The sequence below is a fragment of the Dermochelys coriacea genome, chromosome 1 (genome assembly GCF_009764565.3).
Source record: "Dermochelys coriacea isolate rDerCor1 chromosome 1, rDerCor1.pri.v4, whole genome shotgun sequence".
NCBI lineage: Eukaryota > Metazoa > Chordata > Testudines > Dermochelyidae > Dermochelys > Dermochelys coriacea.
In genome coordinates, this window is record NC_050068.2 from 23,283,163 (window position 1) to 23,303,539 (window position 20,377).

The 20,377-nt window shown below is 40.6% G+C and overlaps 1 protein-coding gene across 1 annotated transcript in view; it reads left to right on the top strand.

Annotated features, from left to right (window-relative positions):
* TYR (tyrosinase) overlaps window positions 1-19,385 on the top strand; it is an 82,940-nt gene extending 63,555 nt beyond the window's left edge. The window contains exons 4-6 of the mRNA XM_038373394.2: window positions 6,453-6,634; window positions 8,834-8,836; window positions 19,073-19,385. Of these exons, the coding sequence (XP_038229322.1) occupies window positions 6,453-6,634; window positions 8,834-8,836; window positions 19,073-19,296 (409 nt within the window). The 3' untranslated portion in view covers window positions 19,297-19,385. The remainder of the gene's footprint in view (window positions 1-6,452; window positions 6,635-8,833; window positions 8,837-19,072) is intronic.
* Window positions 19,386-20,377: the final 992 nt, after the last annotated feature.

The following is a 20,377-nucleotide window of genomic DNA, read 5'->3' on the forward strand; positions in this document are numbered from 1 at the left end:
CTCAGAAACCCATAAGGCATCCCAAACTGAGCATTCAAAAACTGAGGCACCCATAACTGAGACAGCCACAGCATCACCCACCTTCGAAAATCCCAGTCTTAGTTCATACTTCTGTCTAAAGATGCTGCTATGGTTTCCAGTACCATACGTATATGAGCACCTCACAACCCCCTATTACCCCATTTCACAGATGGAGAACTGAAAAACAGAGACGAAGTGATCTACCCAAGGTCTCCCAAGCCCTAGGCTAGTGTTCTAACCACAGAACCATCCTTCCTGTATGGTTTTTCACATTTAAGTGATCACTGAACCTCTTGATGTTGCAAACTGTTTTCTGGAAGTTTAAGTTGATCAGAGAGTTTCGATTCCAACTTTTTTTTGTTTAAATAGAAGTTAAAGTTTGACAAAATTGAACAATTATTTCTAATCTGATTGTCTCAGCTGAGTATTATTATTCTGACAAGAGAGTTCTTCTAGACAGGGCTGCTGAAATTACCTAAAGATGAGAGCCATGAATGAGGAATTTAATCAAGATTAATACCTTCATTTTGGGGAGGGTTGACAAGGTGGATGAACACAGCAATGCTTTTGCCCCCCTGCCATGTACATTGGTCAAACTGGACAGTCTCTATGTAAGAGAATAAATGGACACAAATCAGATGTCAAGAATTATAACATTCAAAAACCAGTTGGAGAGCACTTCAGTCTCTCTGGTCACTCAATTACAGACCTAAGACCTATCCTTCAACAAAAAAGCTTCAAACACAGACTCCAACGAGAGACTGCTGAATTGAAATTAATTTGCAAACTGGATACAATTAACTTAGGCTTGAATAGAGACTGGGAGTGGATGGGTCATTACACAAAGTAAAACCATTTCCCCATGTTTATTCTCCCCCCCCCCACTGTTCCTCAGATGTTCTTGTCAACTGCTGGAAATGGCCCACCTTGATCATCACTACAAAAGGTTTCCCTCCCCCCCCCCCCGCTCTTCTGCTGGTAATAGCTCATCTTAAGGGATCACTCTCCTTACAGTGTGTATGGTAACACCCATTGTTTCATGTTCTCTACATGTATATAAATCTCTCCACTGTATTTTGCACTGAATGCATCCAATGAAGTGAGCTGTAGCTCACGAAAGCTTATGCTCAAATAAATTTGTTCATCTCTAAGGTGCCACAAGTCCTCCTTTTCTTTTTGCGAATACAGACTAACACGGCCGCTACTCTGAATCCCCCAAATAATGGCCAGGGCATGGAGCATTCTCCACAGCCCCTCAGTCAGTCAGTCACTGTAGCTGGATTGAAGTGTGACTCACAGCTCTGTCTTGCACCTTCTTGGTGATTCCAACCCCTGAATCCATGCAAGCAGAGATTCATTGATCCTGCCCTTAGCTTGTCCCCAAAGTTTGCCTCTGCAACAGCAGTTTAAGCCAGCATGGAGCCCTCCTCTCCCATATGTCATTGGTGGACAGGCTATCCCTTGTAATCTGATCACTCCCTTCCCCATTCAAGGATATTTCTGAGCCATCCATGAGCTTGCTGCTAATGTATGAATTTCCCCTTGTCTGACTAGATTATTGCAGTGTAGGCAGCTGGAGATAAGGACAGGGATTTCAAAAACAAAAATCTAACATTGAAAATATGTAGGGACAAAATTAGAAAGGCCAAGACACAAAACAAGCTCAAACTAGCTAGAGACATAAAGGGTAACAAGAAAACATTCTACAAATGCATTAGAAGCAAAAAGGAAGACCAAGAACGGGGTAGGCCCGTTAAGCAATGAGGGGGGAAATAACAACAGAAAATGTGGAAGTGACAGAGGTGCTTAATGACTTTTTTGTTTCGGTTTTTGCCAAGAAGGTTGGTGGTGATTGGACGTCTAACATAATGAATGCCAGTGAATATGAGGTAGGATCAGAAGAGGCTAAAATAGAGAAAGAACAAGTTAAAAATTTGGACAAATTCGAGATCTTCAAGTCACCAGGGCCTGATGAAATGCATCCTAGAATACTCAGAGCTGACTGAGGAGATATTTGAGCCATTAGTGATTATCTTTGAGAAGTCATGGAAGACAGGAAGACTAGAAAAGGGCAAATATGGTACCCATCTATACAAAGGGAAATAAGGACAACCCAGGGAATTACAGACCAGTCAGCTTAACTTCTGTACCCGGAAAGGTAACGGAGCAAGTAATTAAGCAATCAATTTGCAAACCTCTAGAAGATAAGTTGAAAAGTAACAGTCAGCATGGATTTGTCAAAAACAAATCATGTCAAACCAAACTGATAGCTTTCTTTCACAGGCCTTGTGGACTGGGGGGAAGCAGAGATGTGGAATATCTTGATTTTAGTACAGCTTTTGATACTGTCCCACATGACCTTCTAATAAATAAACTAGGGAAGTGCAACCTAGATGGAGCTACTATAAAGGTGGGTGCAAAAGTGGTTGGAAAACCGTTATCAGTTGTTCACAGTCATGCTGGTAGGGCATAACGAGTAGGGTCCTGCAGGATCAATTCTGGGTCCAGTTCTGTTCAATATCTTCATCAACGATTTAAATAATGGCATAGAGACTATACATAAAGTTTGCTGACAATACCAAGCTGGGAGGGGTTGCAAATGCTTTGGAGGATAGGATTAAAATTTAAAATGGACAAACTGGAGACAGGATCTGAATTAATAGAATGAAATTCAGTAAGGACAAATGCAAAGTACTCCACTTTAGGAAGGAATAATCAGTTGCACACACACAAAATGGGAAATGACTGCCTATGAAGGAATACTGCAGAAAGGGATCTGGGGGTCATGGTGGACCACAAGCTAAATACGAGTCAACAGTGTAATGCTGTTGCAAAAAAGCGCAAACATCATTCTGGGATGTATTAGCAGGAGTGTTGTAAGCAAGACACGAGAAGTAATTCTTCCACTCTACTCTGTGCTGATTAGGCCTCAACTGGAGTATTGTGTCCAGGTGTGGGTGCTACATTTCAGAAAAGATGTGGACAAATTGGAGAGAGTCCAGAGAAGAGCAACACAAATTATTAAAGATCTAGAAAACATGACCCATGACGGAAGATTCAAAAAATTGGGTTTGTTTAGTCTGGAGGAAAGAAGATTCAGAGGGGACATGTAACCTTTTATGTACTTGAAAACTTATCAAGGAGGAGGAAGAGATATTGTTCCTCTTAACCTCTGAGCATAGGACAAGAAGCAATGGGCTTAAATTGCAGCAAGGGTGGTTTCGGTTGGACATTAGGAAAAACTTCCTAACTGTCAGAGTGGTTAAGCACTGGAATAAATTATCTAGGGAGGTGGTGGAATTTCCATCATTGGGGATTTTTAGGAGCAGGTTAGACAAACCTGTCAGGAATGGTCTAGATAATTAGTCCTGCCACGAGTGCAGGGCACTGGACTAGATGACCTCTTGAGGACCCTTGAGGTCCATGATTCTATGAAATTAACAACTGGGTAGCATAGAGGGGATCAAACTCATGCAGAAAAGGCCCAAGCCATATCTCTGTAACTTACTGACCTACCTCAAAAGACTGCATGACCTTCTCCTTGGCACCCTAAGGCGTTGGTGTGAACAGGAGGGATTGGAGCCACAGAACAGCTTTTCCCCATACCACTTAGCACCTTGCAGGTTTCTGCTCAGAAATTCACATCAGATTTTAGCAGAATTAACTCACAGGTTCCTGTGCTGACGTTTGGGGGGCGGGGGGGAGCTAGCATGTACCTTAATGCCACATTTCCTATTTTTCAGAAGTTTAAATTTGTCTTGCGTTAACTCTTTCTTTCCTGGTTTCTAGGTTAAGCATAGATACACTCTGTTCTGAAAGGGTACAAGGCACTGCTGGTTGACCTTAATTCTGCATTGACAAAGTTTTAAACAGGGAATTCCCCCCCCCCCCCCGCTTTTTTATTTTGAGGAAGTCGTGGGAATGAGGAGGTCATGACTGGGGATCATCTTTTAGGGGGCAGAGGGAGCTTCCTGAAAACACCCACTGCCACTCAACTATAACCTCTAACCTCCTCCTAGCCCATCCATGCCCACACTTGGACTGTATGGCTACAGGGGGAAGGCAGGTGGTAACTGATGGTCTCTGAGGAGCAAGGAGAATGGAGGAGATCCTCATAGCAGCAAGGGAACCAATGTAGGGAGAAGGGGCTCTGTACAAGCTTCAATGGCATAGGAGGATTGCAGAGATGTAAAGTGACCCATTCTTTTTAGACAAATCGGAATACCCCAGAGAGATGAATGCTGCCTGACAATAGTTCTAAGTGTGAACTAACCCATTCATCTCAATGGGTTTTCTTCCTCCCCCGCCCCATACTGCAAACCCAACCAATGTTAAATATGAATCAAGACAATTTCTCTATGTACGTGGATTTAATAAAATAAGCTCCTTAATGGGAGTTGGAAGGGCTATATATTACAAATCTCTTGACCAAATGACTCCAAATTGGTAGCAAGTATACCCATTCTAAGAATCTCATTATGCACAATGATTCTTGAGTATTTTAAAAATTAAAAGATGCTCCTGTAATGGGGGGCTGTATTCTTGGGGGCCCCTTGGTCAAATTACCCCAAATTTGCATCTCAAACTTTATACTAGCCTCTGTTGTGGCATACCAGTTTTCAAGGCAATCAGTTATTGATGTGGATTTTAGAGCATTCTAACTATTAAAATCAGCTCCTTGTTGAGGGAGGGAGAAAAGGCTGGAGGTGATCCGAGGACACCGTTGACCAAATGACCATAGCTCTTATTGCTACTCCTAATCTGTCACAACAATATTATTGTGGAGTGATAGAATCACCACAGTTAAGGTGGCACCAATTTTTTGTTTTAACAGGAGGTGAAAGAGGTGTACAAACATTCAGCTCTTTGGGTTAGAGTATCATTTGTAAAAGTTTATTGTAGTTTTTCCACTGCTTCATTTTAGATAGTTTGTGGTGTAAAATATATATAATCTCTCTCTCTCTCTCTCTCTCTCTCTCTCTCTCTCTCTCTCTCTATCACTGGAAGTTTGCTATGACTGTTTTCAAAAAGGACCATGGCCCACACGACTACAATTTTCTAGTGTCTGACATTTCCTTCACACCCCTTTCTCCAAAAATTCTATGTGTGATCCCTTAGTTTGTGTAGATGAGAGGAGTGATCAGAGAAAGTTGAAAATGGTGTCCGTGTTTCTTTTTCGTGATAAACTTAAGTTACTGCTCTGTGTCTGTATCCTGGCACTGTATCAGTCAGTCAATGTCAACCTCACTCCAGTCCTTAGAATAGAATTCTTCCTGATGCTCAGCAACGCCTTTTGGTCATGCTGACATTGAGGAGCGTCACAGCTACTTACTTTTCTTCATTCAGTCCCACTGTTCAGGAAATGGATGAGGACCCTGCCACATGATTTCGTTACCCTAAAGCTGCTGCTTAGTACAAACTTTTGTCCTCCCTCTATTTAGATGTCATTTTCCTAGATGATACTTAAGTAAAATCTGAGCATACATGTAAATATCAGAGCTTTGAAATATCTGCTCATAAGCCAGAAACTTTGCTCCCTGAGCATGATCTCCAGAAGGAGCTCCTACAGAACTGAGCAATAAATATGCATAACACATTCTCAGAGAACTACCAGGACTCCAACTCACAGTGCAGTGGTGCTGTTTGGGTTCAGTGGCCACAGCACATTGCCTTAAATTGTAAGAACCATGACATTTTGATACCACCTGATTTTTGAGGGAGGGATGGGCCGTATGTCAAGAATCCCTTGGTTCAAACCACCTTCAATTTGGACCACTAACACTGCCCTGAGCCATCATGACTCCCAGCAGTTTTCAAGAAAATCTCAGTAAGCATGTGGATTTTAGACCACTTGGAGAAATCAGTTGTTCAAGAGTAAGCTAGTCTCAACCTTAACTATAGTGCTACCACCCTGCTAGAATAAATGAATGCTTAGACGGATTACAATGTGAATGAAATGCAGATAATGTGCCTAGATTCTAAAGAGCACAAGTATGAAGTCAGAGGGGCAGTAATATACTTAATTCAGTCCCATAGTTAACATTCTAGTTGTGTGAATTAGTAGTAATTAACTATCAGAAAGCACAACCACACTGTAATTACACTACAATTGCTGCATAAATTACAGTCACTGAATTATAAAACATAACCAGGATCTGCACAGCATTGCAGATACCAAGCTTGAGCCTTCACTGCCTTGCACTTTGTGCAGGTACCTACATCTGTGCTAACTGAGACCCTAGTAGGCATAAAATGCTACCATGCTGATTTGATAGCATTTTACACATACCCTCAAATTCCCTTTGGACAGTTATTAATCACTCCTCAGGGCTCAAGGTAGCAGCGAATCAGGCCCACTGAGTTTCTCTGTTGTTGCAAAGAGGAGCATTGTTGTCTATTTGCAGTATTAACACTCTCTCTTTCCTCTACAGTATTTTTGAACGATGGCTTAGAAGACACAGACCTCTGCGAGACGTTTACCCAGCAGCCAATGCACCCATTGGACACAATCGTGAATATTACATGGTCCCATTTATTCCTCTCTACAGAAATGGAGAATTTTTTACCCCATCAAGGGAGCTGGGATATGATTATGAATATCTAGCAGAGCCAGGTAATGTTTAGTGATAAGCAAATTCTGAATCTGCCATCTTTATACAGCAGATATGTGTAAAGAGACAAAAGTATGAAGGGTGCCTTCTTAATCAGAGAGAGTATTTGCAGTCATAGCTGATTGGTTTAGTGACCAAAGGAAGTTTGTCGCCTATCAGTACTGCACAGGCGACACAGGCAGCTATGGGAGACTGTGTTAATCATCAATAGAATTGTTAAAAGAAAATTCTAAACGCAGGGCCATGTTTTGCTTCCAATTCTACCAGTGCAAACCCAATGAGTACAGCAGGACTGAGTCAGGTTTCATTGAAGGCCTAATACAAAGGCCACAGGCCTGGTGTAAATTAGCACTGCTCCATAAATCAATGCAGATTTAATCAAGCCAAGGATCTGGCCCCATGTAACTGCATAACTTGGAGGCATAACTGAGGGCAGAATCTGGTGACCTGCAGATTTTTTTTTGTTAGTGGTGATAACGCACAAGAGACAGAACCCAGATGGAGTTTCAGATCCCAGGCTCAGGACCGGCAGTTGGAAAACCACCTTTTATAATTGGAAACTTAATAAATCTGTTATCTTAATTATTGAGGATTAACTTCACCCCAACAAATGGCCAATGAACTATTTAAGTCCTCAAAATAAAGCTTAAGTAGAACTTAAGTGATTCATGAGCTTTGTGCTGGCTCTTTGCACAGAGGTGAATTTCACCATGAGATGCATTCTGTAGAAGTGGCACTATGTAACTAAAAGGCTGCATAAGGGTCTTTATTATTCCTTAAAATAGATTAAATGTGCATTGTTTAGAAATGGTATTGATATGTAGGATGAGGCCATTTAGCAGTGCAGGCGTCAATAAGATCTGCATGCACTAAGATAAAGGACAAACTTTGTTCAAGACCTACACTTTCCCCAGAGCTGGGGAGCATTCAGATCTTGAACTTTAGTTCAGCGATTACTAAGATAGGTCACTGGAATGATTAGACCAAAGTTGAGGTCTTTTTGATCAGGGAAGTCAAGCCTAGGACACAAGGAATAGCTAGAAGATCAAGAATTTTATTAAGTATCAAGAAATGAATGCATCCGATGAAGTGAGCTGTAGCTCACGAAAGCTTATGCTCTAATAAATTTGTTAGTCTCTAAGGTGCCACAAGTACTCCTTTTCTTTTTTCAAGAAATGAATGAGATCAAGGAACCGTGCAACCTTTTGTGAATGTGTCTGTACAGTTGCAAATGCAATTCGCAGCCAAGAGTCCAGTAATCATATCTCAAAGGCAGCAGACACATTTTAGCAAGACTAACGTTTACCCTAATAGCTTTTTTTCCCCCCCTACTCTGTCAGAACACTACTATAGTACTTTCAGGCAGCTCTGGCCCTCGGAAAGATTTTGCTTCCTAATGACAGGGTCTGACTTCTGCATGCTTAGTAAACTGCTCCAAAATAGTGTTCAGCCTGCTCATTCAATTCTTTTGTTAAAGAGAGTCTAGCAGCTTGCAATTCATTGCTATCCCGAAAGCACATTTTTATGGCTGATTATTTCAAGTATCATTGTCCTAGCTAATCTAATGACCATTTTAGAACTACAACATAAGCAGGAATCAGAGTTTCTCCTATGACTTTTTTAAACCATTCTTGAGATTTTTTTTTTTAAAGTGGTAGTTTTGGGGCTTATTTTGTATTGTAGTTTTGAATCTTTAGGATTCATGTTTTCAAGTGTTTCTCTTGAACTAGAACCTTTCATTTATTTTTAAATGAAAACTGATTTGCACATCAGTCACTTAATTCCAGGAACTGGGGCTTTAAGAAAAAATGCCAAATATTGGGAAAGTTCAAAACACTGCAGATTAGCATTTCAGAAGTATACAGAAAATGAGATACAGGAGGAATCTGGTATTAAAAACACAAAAACAAAAACTACACAACTAAAAGTGATTAAATGCAAGTATGAGAGAGACACGGTGGGTGAGGCAATATCTTTTATTGATCCAACTTCTATTGGAGAGAGAGCTTTTTCAAGAGCTTTGTGTGGCTAGAAAGCTTGTCTCTCTCACCAACAGAAGTTGGTCCAATAAAAGATATTACCACTGCACTGACCTTGTCTCTCCAATATCCTGGGACTGATAGAGCTACCACTACACTGCTGACAAAATCAAGTTTTTCCTTTCTAATCATGCCTATTGCTTTGCAGAAGGGTGGGTTAAGATGGTTCTTTATTTCTGCTGAAAGATCAGCACTAAGGGTGAAATTCATACCTGGACAGAGTACCTGCACAAGGTCCATGTGCCACTTAAGTCCCTCTTCAGTCCCATTTGCAGGGCTGGAGCCTAAGTTATCATTTTTTATTAGAAAGGAAGAATTGGTTCAAAATTAAAAATGGGCAAATGTGACAACATTCAGATTCTGAATATCCAAAGATTCTGATTGAGCTTGCATGCTAAAAATAGAAGCATAGCCAAGGTGGCACAAGTGACAGGAGATGCCAGCTGCCCAAGTATGTACCTAGTGACCTGGATGGAATTTTACTGAGAATGGCTAGGCCCTCCTGCCACAGCAACACTTCTATTTTTAGCACACTAGCTCAGTCAGAATTAGTGCAGGTATGTTTATTTGAGTCTCCAACTTGACAAGTAGACATAGCATCAGAGAGACAAGTGCTGGCTTCTTGTTCGAGGTGCTCGTATGCTACAAGGTACCAAAATGCTGCAACGAGATCAAGAAGGACTAGAAAAGATGAATCTGTGATCAAAGGCAGGGAGCTACAGTTGATTTGCATGGTAGGTACAGTGTAAAGGTACAATGCCAAAAAAATTAGCAGTGGCAATTGTCTCAGATCATGGTCTGAGAAGAGGTAGAAGCTTATGCAGAACCTTGCTGACGATTAAGAGGATGGGCAATGAGACAGGAGTAAGGGGAATGAGGAATGGTCAAATAAAAGTTTTATTTCAAAGCAGATGGGGAAAGGAGTGATGTGACAATAGCAAAGATTCAGTTGAGATGTTGAAATGAAGTGGCTAATTGTGATTATAGATAGAACATAAGCAGGGAGGTAGGAGACATAAAAATGGAAAGGGACCCAGTGAGAAAGTGTCAGTCAAGGACAGGAATTATACTGCTGCACTTCTGCTGAGCAGTAGCAGATGTCTGGAGTCTTGCAGGCTAGCTTCCCAGTGGAGAAGAAATCAATAAAGGTGGAGTCTGCATATATTCAGTGTCTATTTACACACATACACCATTCCTGGAACAGAGGTGATCACAAAGAGTAATCCCTACTTTTACAAATTACAACCCAAATATGCATGGCTCAGTCCCAGGAACCAACTCTGCCCCAAGAATTAACTCAGGCTGAGGCAAGGAGTCCATATCCCACTCACCTTGCATCATAAAATTACCACCACCACACAGCTTATCTTCCCAAGACTGAAGATTTGCTTGCATGCTAATAAAAGACTTGGAAGACTGTAACAGCACCACTGGGTGATGCCTGCCATGATATATATTATAGTACAAACAAGATGCTGAGTACTAGTGTTTGAAGCCCAGGCCAAGTTATTTCCAGAAATAATTCCTTAAAGCCAACTCCTGAATCCATTTTTAGACACATGCCCAACTTTCACCCAGCAGCTGCCCTTGATCTCAGTGAGAGATATTTGGTGACCTCACTAGGTGTTGCAGGCTGAGTCACACTTTTGAAGAGTCAGGCAGATACCTAAATATAAACCTAGGAACCTAACTACAACTTTCCATTTTTGAAATACTTAACTAATGCGTTTGATCCTGTAGCTTCAACATACGAGTTGAAGAGGGGTGCAGGTGATGCTGGGCTACAGGCAGAGTGAAAGGTAATGGTAGTGCGATTAAAATGGTGTAAGGATACTGTCTGGAGTGGCTCACAGCTGTGAGTTCTTACCTCAGGGCAGACACCCCAAACTGATGGTATGGTCGATAATTATATTTAACTGAGCCAGGAACAAATGTGAACTCCTGGATCACTATAAGAGTCTTACCACAGAGTCATAGACAGTCCCCTTAGACTCTCCAGTTTATCTTGCCACCCACACAAACTTTACTTACTGATAAATGGTCACTCACACCAAAAATTGCACCATATTCAGGTAGCTTCTAGTTCCAACAGACCAGTAACTTACTCCAGATCACTTGGTATCTTAGACCTTACAACAAAGACAACACCTGTAGCTAATGCTGTAATAGACTATCTAAAGGTTTATTAACTAGGAAGGGGAATAAGAGTTATTTATAGGTTAAAGCAAGCAAACATACACACAAATGAGTTACCATCTAAATCCTAAGAGTGACAGTTTTAGCGATCCGTCAATTCAAAGCGTCTTTCAAGGCAGACCCAGGAGAAAGCTCCTGGAGATCTCTGGCTTCAGTTTAGAGTCTCTGGCCCTGTCAGAGTTTAAAACAGACAAAAAGATGAAAATTTTCCTGTGATTTTATTTTATTTCTTTAACATTCAGCTTCCAAGTCCACAGGACGAGCTTCCTTAAATGTAGGATTTCCCAGGTGCAATAGGGCCATTCAGCAATCCTTTGTGATTCCTGAGCATGGGTTTAGAAGTTCAGAGAAAATATTTTCAAAGTTATCAAAGTTTTGCTTTGTTTCTTGTAGTGTCTGTATTCCATGCTACAAGTGAGATTAACATATGCAGCAATTTACAAGCATTTTGTAGAGACTAAACACATTCCTATAAGATTAATGGTTATTTGGAGCAAAACTAACAGAGGTGAACTGGTCTGGTCTCCAGCTACGAGTTTGTTAGTTCTTAGCTAATGCCTGTAGTCTTGGCAAGAGTTGGCATCTGGCCTACTAGTGTGGCAGATGCTCAATAGGCCTGCAGTGCAGCTTTGCAGTTTGGTGGATATTGGGTGTGCTCCTGAAGGCCTAGTCTTAGATGTACTCAAAGAGACAAGACTGACGACACCCATGACTTTGGGGAAGTCCATCTCCACTCAAACGTATCCTGTGGTGGCAAACTGACCAGCAGCATAGTAGCACCCAGACAGACCCATGCCAACTTCAAGAGACCTTGATGACTTTCCATCTTTGAGGTATTCAGCAGCATACACTATGGGCTAGAACTCAGTTTGGAATCAGAGCGCTGACAATAAAATAGCAACAGCTAGGTGAGATAAATTGCAGATGCCTGGATGATAGGATGTAATTAAAATCGACAGTGCATGTTCAATGTCCCCTTGGGATGCAGTTTAAATCCCTAAACTGCATGATTGAAAAAGGAATTAGACTATCAAGTCAGAAAAGAAAAGACGAGACAATGTTTCCATCATGGAAGTTTCCTCAGGCTCTGGGAAATGAAAAAGATTAATTGGAAAAAGGAGGAGGAAACCAAGAAACCAATGTTAAAAATGAGCCTCAGAGGAGGGAATAGGAGTGGAAAGTTTGGCTGTTAGCTAAAGCTGTTTAATTGATTACAGTAAACACAGATTTTAAAAAGTCAGCTTCTCTCCTTACTTTCACGTCCTTTTGTAGCAAACAGCTATTTGGGAAGCTATTCCCCATTTGGGAAACCAGGAACAAAAGTTATAACTGGAGAATGTTGGATATTGTATAGCTGTGGCCAGCCTCCTTTTTTGGCATCAAGATGAGCAAGCTGTTAAAGAGCAGCTTTGTCAATGTAATTGTTACTGTGGGTAAATCAGAAAAAAAACATGCTATATTGTGCTATAGATGCATTGGGGAACATTTGCTTGATATCACTTAAAGATACAAAAGTAACCCATTTGTGTCAGTAACCATTTTATATGCATGTGTCGTCAGTCGTGTGTGGGGGAGCTGGAACCTACTGTAATGTGATGTGATTTTGCAGTGAGAGGTAGAAGACTCTACCCAGCTTCAGCCTTTTTAAAAAAAAAAAAAAAAAAAACAAAAAAACCACAAACAATCAAAACTTTTCACCAGCCTATACACACAGGAACTGATTCTCAACTGCTGCCAAGCAGAGTGAGAGGAGGCCTGCCAGGGACCCAGTCAGTCATGGCTCCCTAATCTGCCCAGTTTGGGCACAAATTAGAACTTCAAGGGAGCCACTCTAATTTCCACAATGGATGATCAAGCACCATGATGCTCCACTCCCATAGCAATGCCCTGCTCCCAGAATGTCCCTTACACAGCAGGAATTCCCCACCGACTATCTCTATGGCCATGATTACACAGTGCAAAGTGGACTAAGCAAACAAGAATCTGTCTGAATAAATGTTTGAATCTGCCTGGCCTTTCCCACCTCATAACTAATGGTGATTAAAATCCAACTGACATTTTCTTTGTCCATCAAGAAATAAAAACACAAACAATGACTCACCCTGGGGAAGCAGAATTGTGCAAGGCTGAGCTAGATACATACAATTTCTTTGTGGTCTCAAACATTGCTTTTAAACTTGGTGTCAAATAGCTAACTGGATAAGGCAATAGAAATGCATGTGACAAAGCAGCAAGTCATTGCCAATATATCCTGGGGTATATGTGAATGAATAAATGATCCAATGGCTTTTGTTCCCCCCCCCCTTTTGCTAGCCAGCTGAATTTTGTTTTTGATGTGTCCAGAATTAACCCTGAAATGGTCTTATCCTAGACCCAGATTGCATAGAAGAAATGTTTAAAAGGCTGTTGTATCATGTATCACATACTAATAAGATGAATTGACTCTTAATAAAGAGTGTATTTAGTTTTTTATAAGAATAATGATTTACAGAGATGCTGCAATTGAATTAGCATCCTAATCATGTGTACACTGACTAACTTTCTGGTGCTTCCTCCAAACTCCTCTCTCCTGCAACCTATGCTCCATCCTCCCAGTCCCAGCAGGTACAGCTGCATACCACTAAAAGGACTTCTAAATTTAAAGGTGGATTTGTTCTTTATTAATGTTCTATTATACCAATGGTGCACTGGCCTATTTTTCAGGGCAACGCCACCCTGGCAAAATCTCTAGGAAGCACTGCACTAGACCAGCCACTGGGAATAGGAGTGTTTCTTCTACCACTCCTAGCAGCCATGAGAGAGAGTCCATATAGTTCCAGGAATGCAACAGAGACATGTTGAGTGATTGTGGGGGTTGGTTGTTTTTAAAACCAGGTAGTTAAGAAATTGAATGTAGGGAGTGTGCTGGGCTTATTTTTATTTGTGTCTGGAAAACTGAGGGATTGGGAGATTTTGCTGGTAATTGTTACTAACTGACCATTAGATGTCAGGAAGGGGGATTAGCTGCTCTTTTGTTTTGGAATATCTTAATTAAGAGTTCATTTTTAATCAATGGCAAGGGCACCTAGCATTAGGATGAGCTTTCTTTTAAGTTCATTAAATTAGAACACAAAAAATAAGTTAAACAAATTTGATTCACCAAAGTGTCTCTCAAGTAGAGCTGGATTAAATTTTTCACCCAAAATTTATGGTTCAAAAATGCAGATTCAGCGACACCAAAATGTTTTGTGAATTTATGTTGATTTCATTGAATTGTCTGTTGCAGCCTTCACCACCCGATTTTTTTTTTTCCAAAAATCTAAGTGTTGTTTCACTTTGATATTTTCCAAACAAAACATTGGGTTTTTTTTTAAATTCAGAATCTGCATTCAGAAAATTCCTTCAATTTTATTTTAACATTTTTTAAAAAATGCTCAAAACTGAAATGAAGTGTTTCATTTGGGGTCAAAAATGTTTTGTTGGATCCCAAACTATTTAAATTTATTTAGGAAATACCAGTTTAACTGAAAAAAAAAAAATCACCCAGTTTTACTCTCAGTGTTTCAGAAGGGCCATGTTTGCAGTGCTCTCTGATCTGGCAGTATTCTGGATTAAAATAATTGACTGTGGTAACTGGGTCTTTGGAATTCTGAGGGGTTCTGATCGGCAGACATACATGTCTAGGAACAACCGTATTTTTACGGTTGTGCTTTACAGATCACTGGGCCAGAGCCGCCAGTAGGCATAAGCAGACTAAGCAATTACTTAGGTCCTTGAGTAGCTCAAAGGGACCCCCTATTAATTAGTAGTACGTGAGGTGGGGCAAAATATTCCTGTTTAGGGCCCCTAGTTGGCTAGCACTACCTCTGGGGACACTCCATGCGCTGGCATCTGAGTTGCCGTAGTAACTTCAAGGTAGTGATTGCATGGATCTTTTCTGTGGCAAAGGAAACTGACGACAGGCAACACATGTCTGGAGGTGGCTGTTGGCTTCTAGCTTGTTAGAGAAATCCTGTGCAGGTTGAGGTTAAAACAGGGCAGGGACATGCTTAACTGAGTTTAAGGCAGTGGTAAAGTGGAAGACAGTAGTAGTTCCCCTCTATTAGATCATGCAGCAGCCCCTATGTGTCCCTGTGCCATGTTACATTTCACCAAAGAAAAGGCTGACAAATGAGGAGCCCTTGTCCTCCAGATTAACAATGATGGAGACAAAGAATGGTTGCAGCATAGTGTAAGGTTTTAAGAAGCCACTTAGGAACACATTTTGTTCCAGTCAAATTTTGCAGGAAGGAGGACTGAGCAACAAGGCTCATTTTCAGTGCCATTTTAGCAGTATCAAGATTTCCATGGTAAGTTTCTTGCTCCAATTTACTTAAGGAGCTGAAATATTTCCTGATTCAGTGATGTGTGTGTAAACACAGAAGTACACACAGACCTAAATACTCAAGACAATATATGTAAACAGCACAGTTCTCATTATATTCATAATCTCATAGCAAAAGGCATAACACAAACGGGGAAGGGATTGAAAGAGTCCAATAAAAAAAATAGGAGAGAAGCAGGCCTCATCGGAGAATAAGTTGCAACTAAGACTTCAATATGTAACATTTTTCTCAAAAATTGGGTTCATATTTGTATACTTCCTAACAAGCCACTCATTCTTTCTACATAGTAGCCAGACTCAAAGACAACTACATAAATAGCTTCTCATACTTCTTAAAATAAGTTCTTGGGTATATTAAAATGCTCAAGAACTATGCTCCCTCCTGTTACCCTTCCACAAAGGATCTATTTTGATCACCCCTTTTAGATTTTTCTTTCCTCCCTATTCTCAGACAAAAGCCATTGAACTAGAATCAAGGACCAGAGAATGTATTGATACCAGTTATTGTTTGTACTGCTGTAATTCTTAGATGCACCAAACTGGGATAAGGACCCCATTGTGCAAAGCATATAACAAGTCAGCCCCTGCCCTACATAGCTTACTGTCTAAACATGAGAGACAATGGGCCACAAATTTTCAGTGCAGATATGCTGTGACCCAACAGGTTGGGGGGGGGGGGGGAAGAACTGAGCAAGACAAGGTCATAGGGAAGCGATTGGAATGCTAAAGAGCACATACACTGCCTGGGAGTTTAAGTTCATAAACACTCACTTAATAAAGATACTGGATTTATGGTTTATTACAACAATCTGTAACCCACTAACCTCCCTTTTTTGTCCTATGACTGTCAAGGTGTTAACTGGCCACTTCACCTTGAGTGGTCTCTTACAATATGTATTAACTAGTTATGCTAAACAATCTATTCCACCTTTTATTTAGCTGTGACACTCAGAGTACCTTTCCCAGACCTGAAGATCTCTGTGTAGCTCAACAGCTTGTCTCTTTCACCAGCAGAAGTTGCCCCAATAAAAGATATGGCCTCACACACCTTGCCTCTCTAATAGCCATTGTTAGAAACTTAAGGGTAAAAAGAAAACTTTGGAATAACAGTATTAATAAACACACACCAGCCTTTTGGAAGCCAGGAAATTCAGAATTAAGGTTAGAGCTAAAAGAAACCCATACATTAGCAGGTATAGAATGGATAGGATATTTTTTTTATAAAAAAAACACGCAACAAACCCTGTATTTTGTGGAAAATAGTTGTGACTGAGACAATGCCATCTGCTCAACAATAAGAAATTGAAAATAAAACAGGTACTTACCAGTTAGGAGAGAGGAAAATACAACCAGCTCCAAAATGGCCCCTTTAGAGTTGTAAGTGCTTGGCTCTGCCAAGTGTAAGAGCCGGTCCCAGAAAGGCATGCTGGGAGAAAGTGTTCCTACAAATAGGAAACCTTGCACTAGAAAGTGAGCAGTAGTAAGGGAGGGGGTTAACTTTGATGTGATCATCATACGGAAAACTCTTTATAGAAATGGAAGATGGTCTAGTGGTTAAGGTGCTGTCTGGGGATCCAAGAAACCTGGGTTTAACTCCTTGTTCTACCATTGACTTCCTACATGGCTTTGGGCAAGTCACTTAATCTTTCATTGCTTGAGTTTCCCCCATCTATTCAATGGGGACTAGATCATGGGGTGTTGTGAGGATAGATATATTAAAGACTAATGTGGTTTTCATTTTGGAGGCAGTCTTCATAAGAAAAGGGCTAAAGAGCCCTTGTTACTTTTTCTCAGTTGAATGTGTTGATGCCCACTAGTCATTGAGTGCTGTCTGAAATTCCTCTAGGTTAGAGTCCAATAGACCATTTGGCATACATCAGTATACAGCTTCCCAGCACTGCTTTTCCTTTCCAAAAGGGTGCTTTGAGTGAACCTCAGCTGAAGTTTCTAGGACAAGGGATTCTGGGACAAAAGTGGCAAAAATGCTGCAAGGATGTTCAAAGCATAATTAATATTGATGCTTTCTGAGCCCCATTTCTCCAGAACAGCTCATCCAAGTCACCTCAGATATCATCTTTAAAAATCTGCTGGCCAAATCCCATGCATGCAAAGCTTAAAATGAAAATAGTTAAGAGCTTAGATGAGGTTCAACTCAGACTTAAAATGGAATCCTTAACTGTAAAGAGGGTATTCCATATTTAATATCCAACAGCACTAACTTCCTCACCTTTTGACTATCAAAAACATTTACTTCTAAAAATCTGAGCAAATTTCCTACTGCACAGGTGTATAGTCATCCAGTAGTTTATGCTTTACCTCACTTCATTAAGTTAATGAAATTACTTTAGATTTTCATCAGTATAACCAAGATCAGACTCAGGCTGATGGTGTTTCAGAAAGAATACCTCTTTATCCACTCTGATAATGCTAACTCAGACTTTAGGGACTTCACCCCATTCTTTACCTTGAGGGACAGGTCTACACTATGACAGGGATCAATGCTCTGAGATCGATCCACCAACGGTTGATTTAGCAGGTCTAGTAAAGACCTGCCAAATCTACTGCAGATTGCTCTCCAGTCGATCCCTGGACTCTACCCCTGACAAGAAGAGAAAGGTAAGTCAACAGGAGATTTTCTCCTGTCAACCCCCCACGGTAATTCGACCTAAGATACATCAAGTGCCATTATTCATTTAGCTGGAGTTGCGTAGCGTAGGTCGACTTACTGCGGTAGTGTAGACAGTCTCATTTTCCACTACCTGGCACCTTGAGTAGACATTTACACTTGCGCAAAGGGAGTACAAAGTGGGTGGAAAGCATTACCAAACCAGCATGATAGTCCTGCGCACTCACTTTCCTCAGATGTGAATGCCTGAAGAAGAGACAGGGTGATGGAGTATCAACCCCATAAAATATAAACCCCATTGGTGAGCAGTATCAAGTTTGCACTGGTCTCCTACTCCAGAGTCTTATGTACATTTATAGTGCTACATAATGAAGAGCTAAACCAAGAGCTTTGACTCTCATGGTGCCCTTGGGATAATGGACTGAAATAATCACTGAATTGGAATCAGACTGAGTTGATTCCAAACTATGATAGAATAAGCCTGTTTGCATTTGAGAACCACAGCTTTACAGCAAAGACTGAGAAGTACTGCACAGTGTGTAGAAGCGGAGTCAGATTCAGGAGGAAGAATTATCCAGTGGTTAAGACACAGCATGTCGGGGGGGGGGGGGGGAGAAGCGGGAAGAGAAGAGGGAGAGAGAGAGAGGGGAGAGGAAAGAGATCCAGATCAATGTTTTCAAAGACTGATGCCAAAAATGAGGTACCTAAATCCATATTTACACATCTAAATAAAATGGCCTGGTTTTCAGATATGTTGAACCACATCTGCAGCTCACATTAGTACCATTAGGAGCTGTGGCTCCTTATCTCTGAAAGTTAGGCCAGTTATCTAGGTGATTAACTAATAGAGTTACCTATGTCCCCAACTTTAGGCACCTATATTTAAAATTTTTGCCACTACTTTTATTCTTAATTCCATCCAACATTTCCTATGTGAATTTGAGAGTGAAGTCATTTAGGGGCTGGTAGGTTTTGTGTCTCAGTTTCCCCATTTGTAAGTTATGGAGCATATTTATCTTCCTCATTGAATGAGCAGAGACTTGATTTATTAAAGATTTTAAAAATACTTTGCGACTCTCAGATAAAAGGCACTATACCAACACAAAGCATTATTATTATTATTCAGAGTCTTCCAGCATGTGCCATCATATAGCCGCTAGCTTCCACAAATCAACAGTGCATTATATAACAAAATGAGTTTTGTCATTTTTTTCAGTTGACTCCTTCCAGGACTTTTTGATGCCCTACCTGGAGCAAGTCCGTCAGATCTGGCAGTGGTTAGTTGGAGCAGCTGTGGTTGGTGGTATAATTACTGCTCTGATCACAGGACTCATTGTTCTGGGGTGTAGGAAGAAGAGACTGGGAAACACTGCAGAAACACAGCCCTTACTCATGGAAAGTGAAGATGATCACAATGTGTCTTATCAGTCAAGTTTATAAAAGCCACCTGTAATCCAGCAATGCGGTTCAGGTGCTAACCCTAAATCAAGCATGCATTGTTTGGTACATGTTTACAGAATATCTTGCTGAGATGCACTGCATAAGGGGTGTGGAATGTCCTGAATATCATTGCTCATGTAACATGCAATATTGTACTGTAGTGTATTATCAAAGTCTCCTCATAGAACGTTTCCTAAAAAAAAAAAAACCAACAAAAAAAAAAGCTACTAATGTATGTTACTCTGTTTCCTGTGAATACACCAGGTATTCCATATTCTTAATTAAACAGAATTCTCATGGAACCAAACTATTTCCCAGGTTGACGGATCCTGCTTTTGGTCATCTGCTATTTTATTTGCACATTCTAATGTTGTTCTGAATTTAGGCACCAATCCTGCAATCAGAGCCATGTGAGCAGATTCACAAGTTTCATACACGGACCAGTGTCTGTCTATATCCGATTGCAAGACTGGGGATATTATACTCTGTTGTTCAGATGCTTTTAATTTAAGGGAAGAATAATACTTGTGCTTCTGATTACAGCGAGTAATCTGGAGACAGTTTTCTTCTTTTAAGGAATAATTATTTCCCTTCCACCTCCAGTAATAACGTGTTTGTCCTTGATTGAGTGTGATCAGCAGCAAGCTGTAGCCTCTCAAAAACTGCTCCTCATTTGTTTAAAAAGTTCCAATTAGTCTTTTCTTATAGTTGTATTTGTTCTAAAGCTAGAGTGGAAGCCTAGTTCTAGCTCTTTGCCAGCCCTGGACAGTTTTTGGCTTGCAATTGCTCGTAAAGAAAGATGGAATCATGCTCTTTACAAACAAATGCATCACAGAATTAGATTTATTTACCTGAATAACTCAACAGAAATGCCTCACCCTCAGAAGTGCAGACTTCTAAAAGGCTGTTAGTAATCCCAATTCACATCTCTACCCAGCAGTATCAACTTGCATATCTCCGCTCATTCATCCTATTGTCATACACTGATTTTGGAAAATAGTACTATATTGTGGCTGGCTCCAATTACTAAGAAAGTCCATGTACTTAGACCATGTCTACACTAGCAAGCTTACAGCTGCAC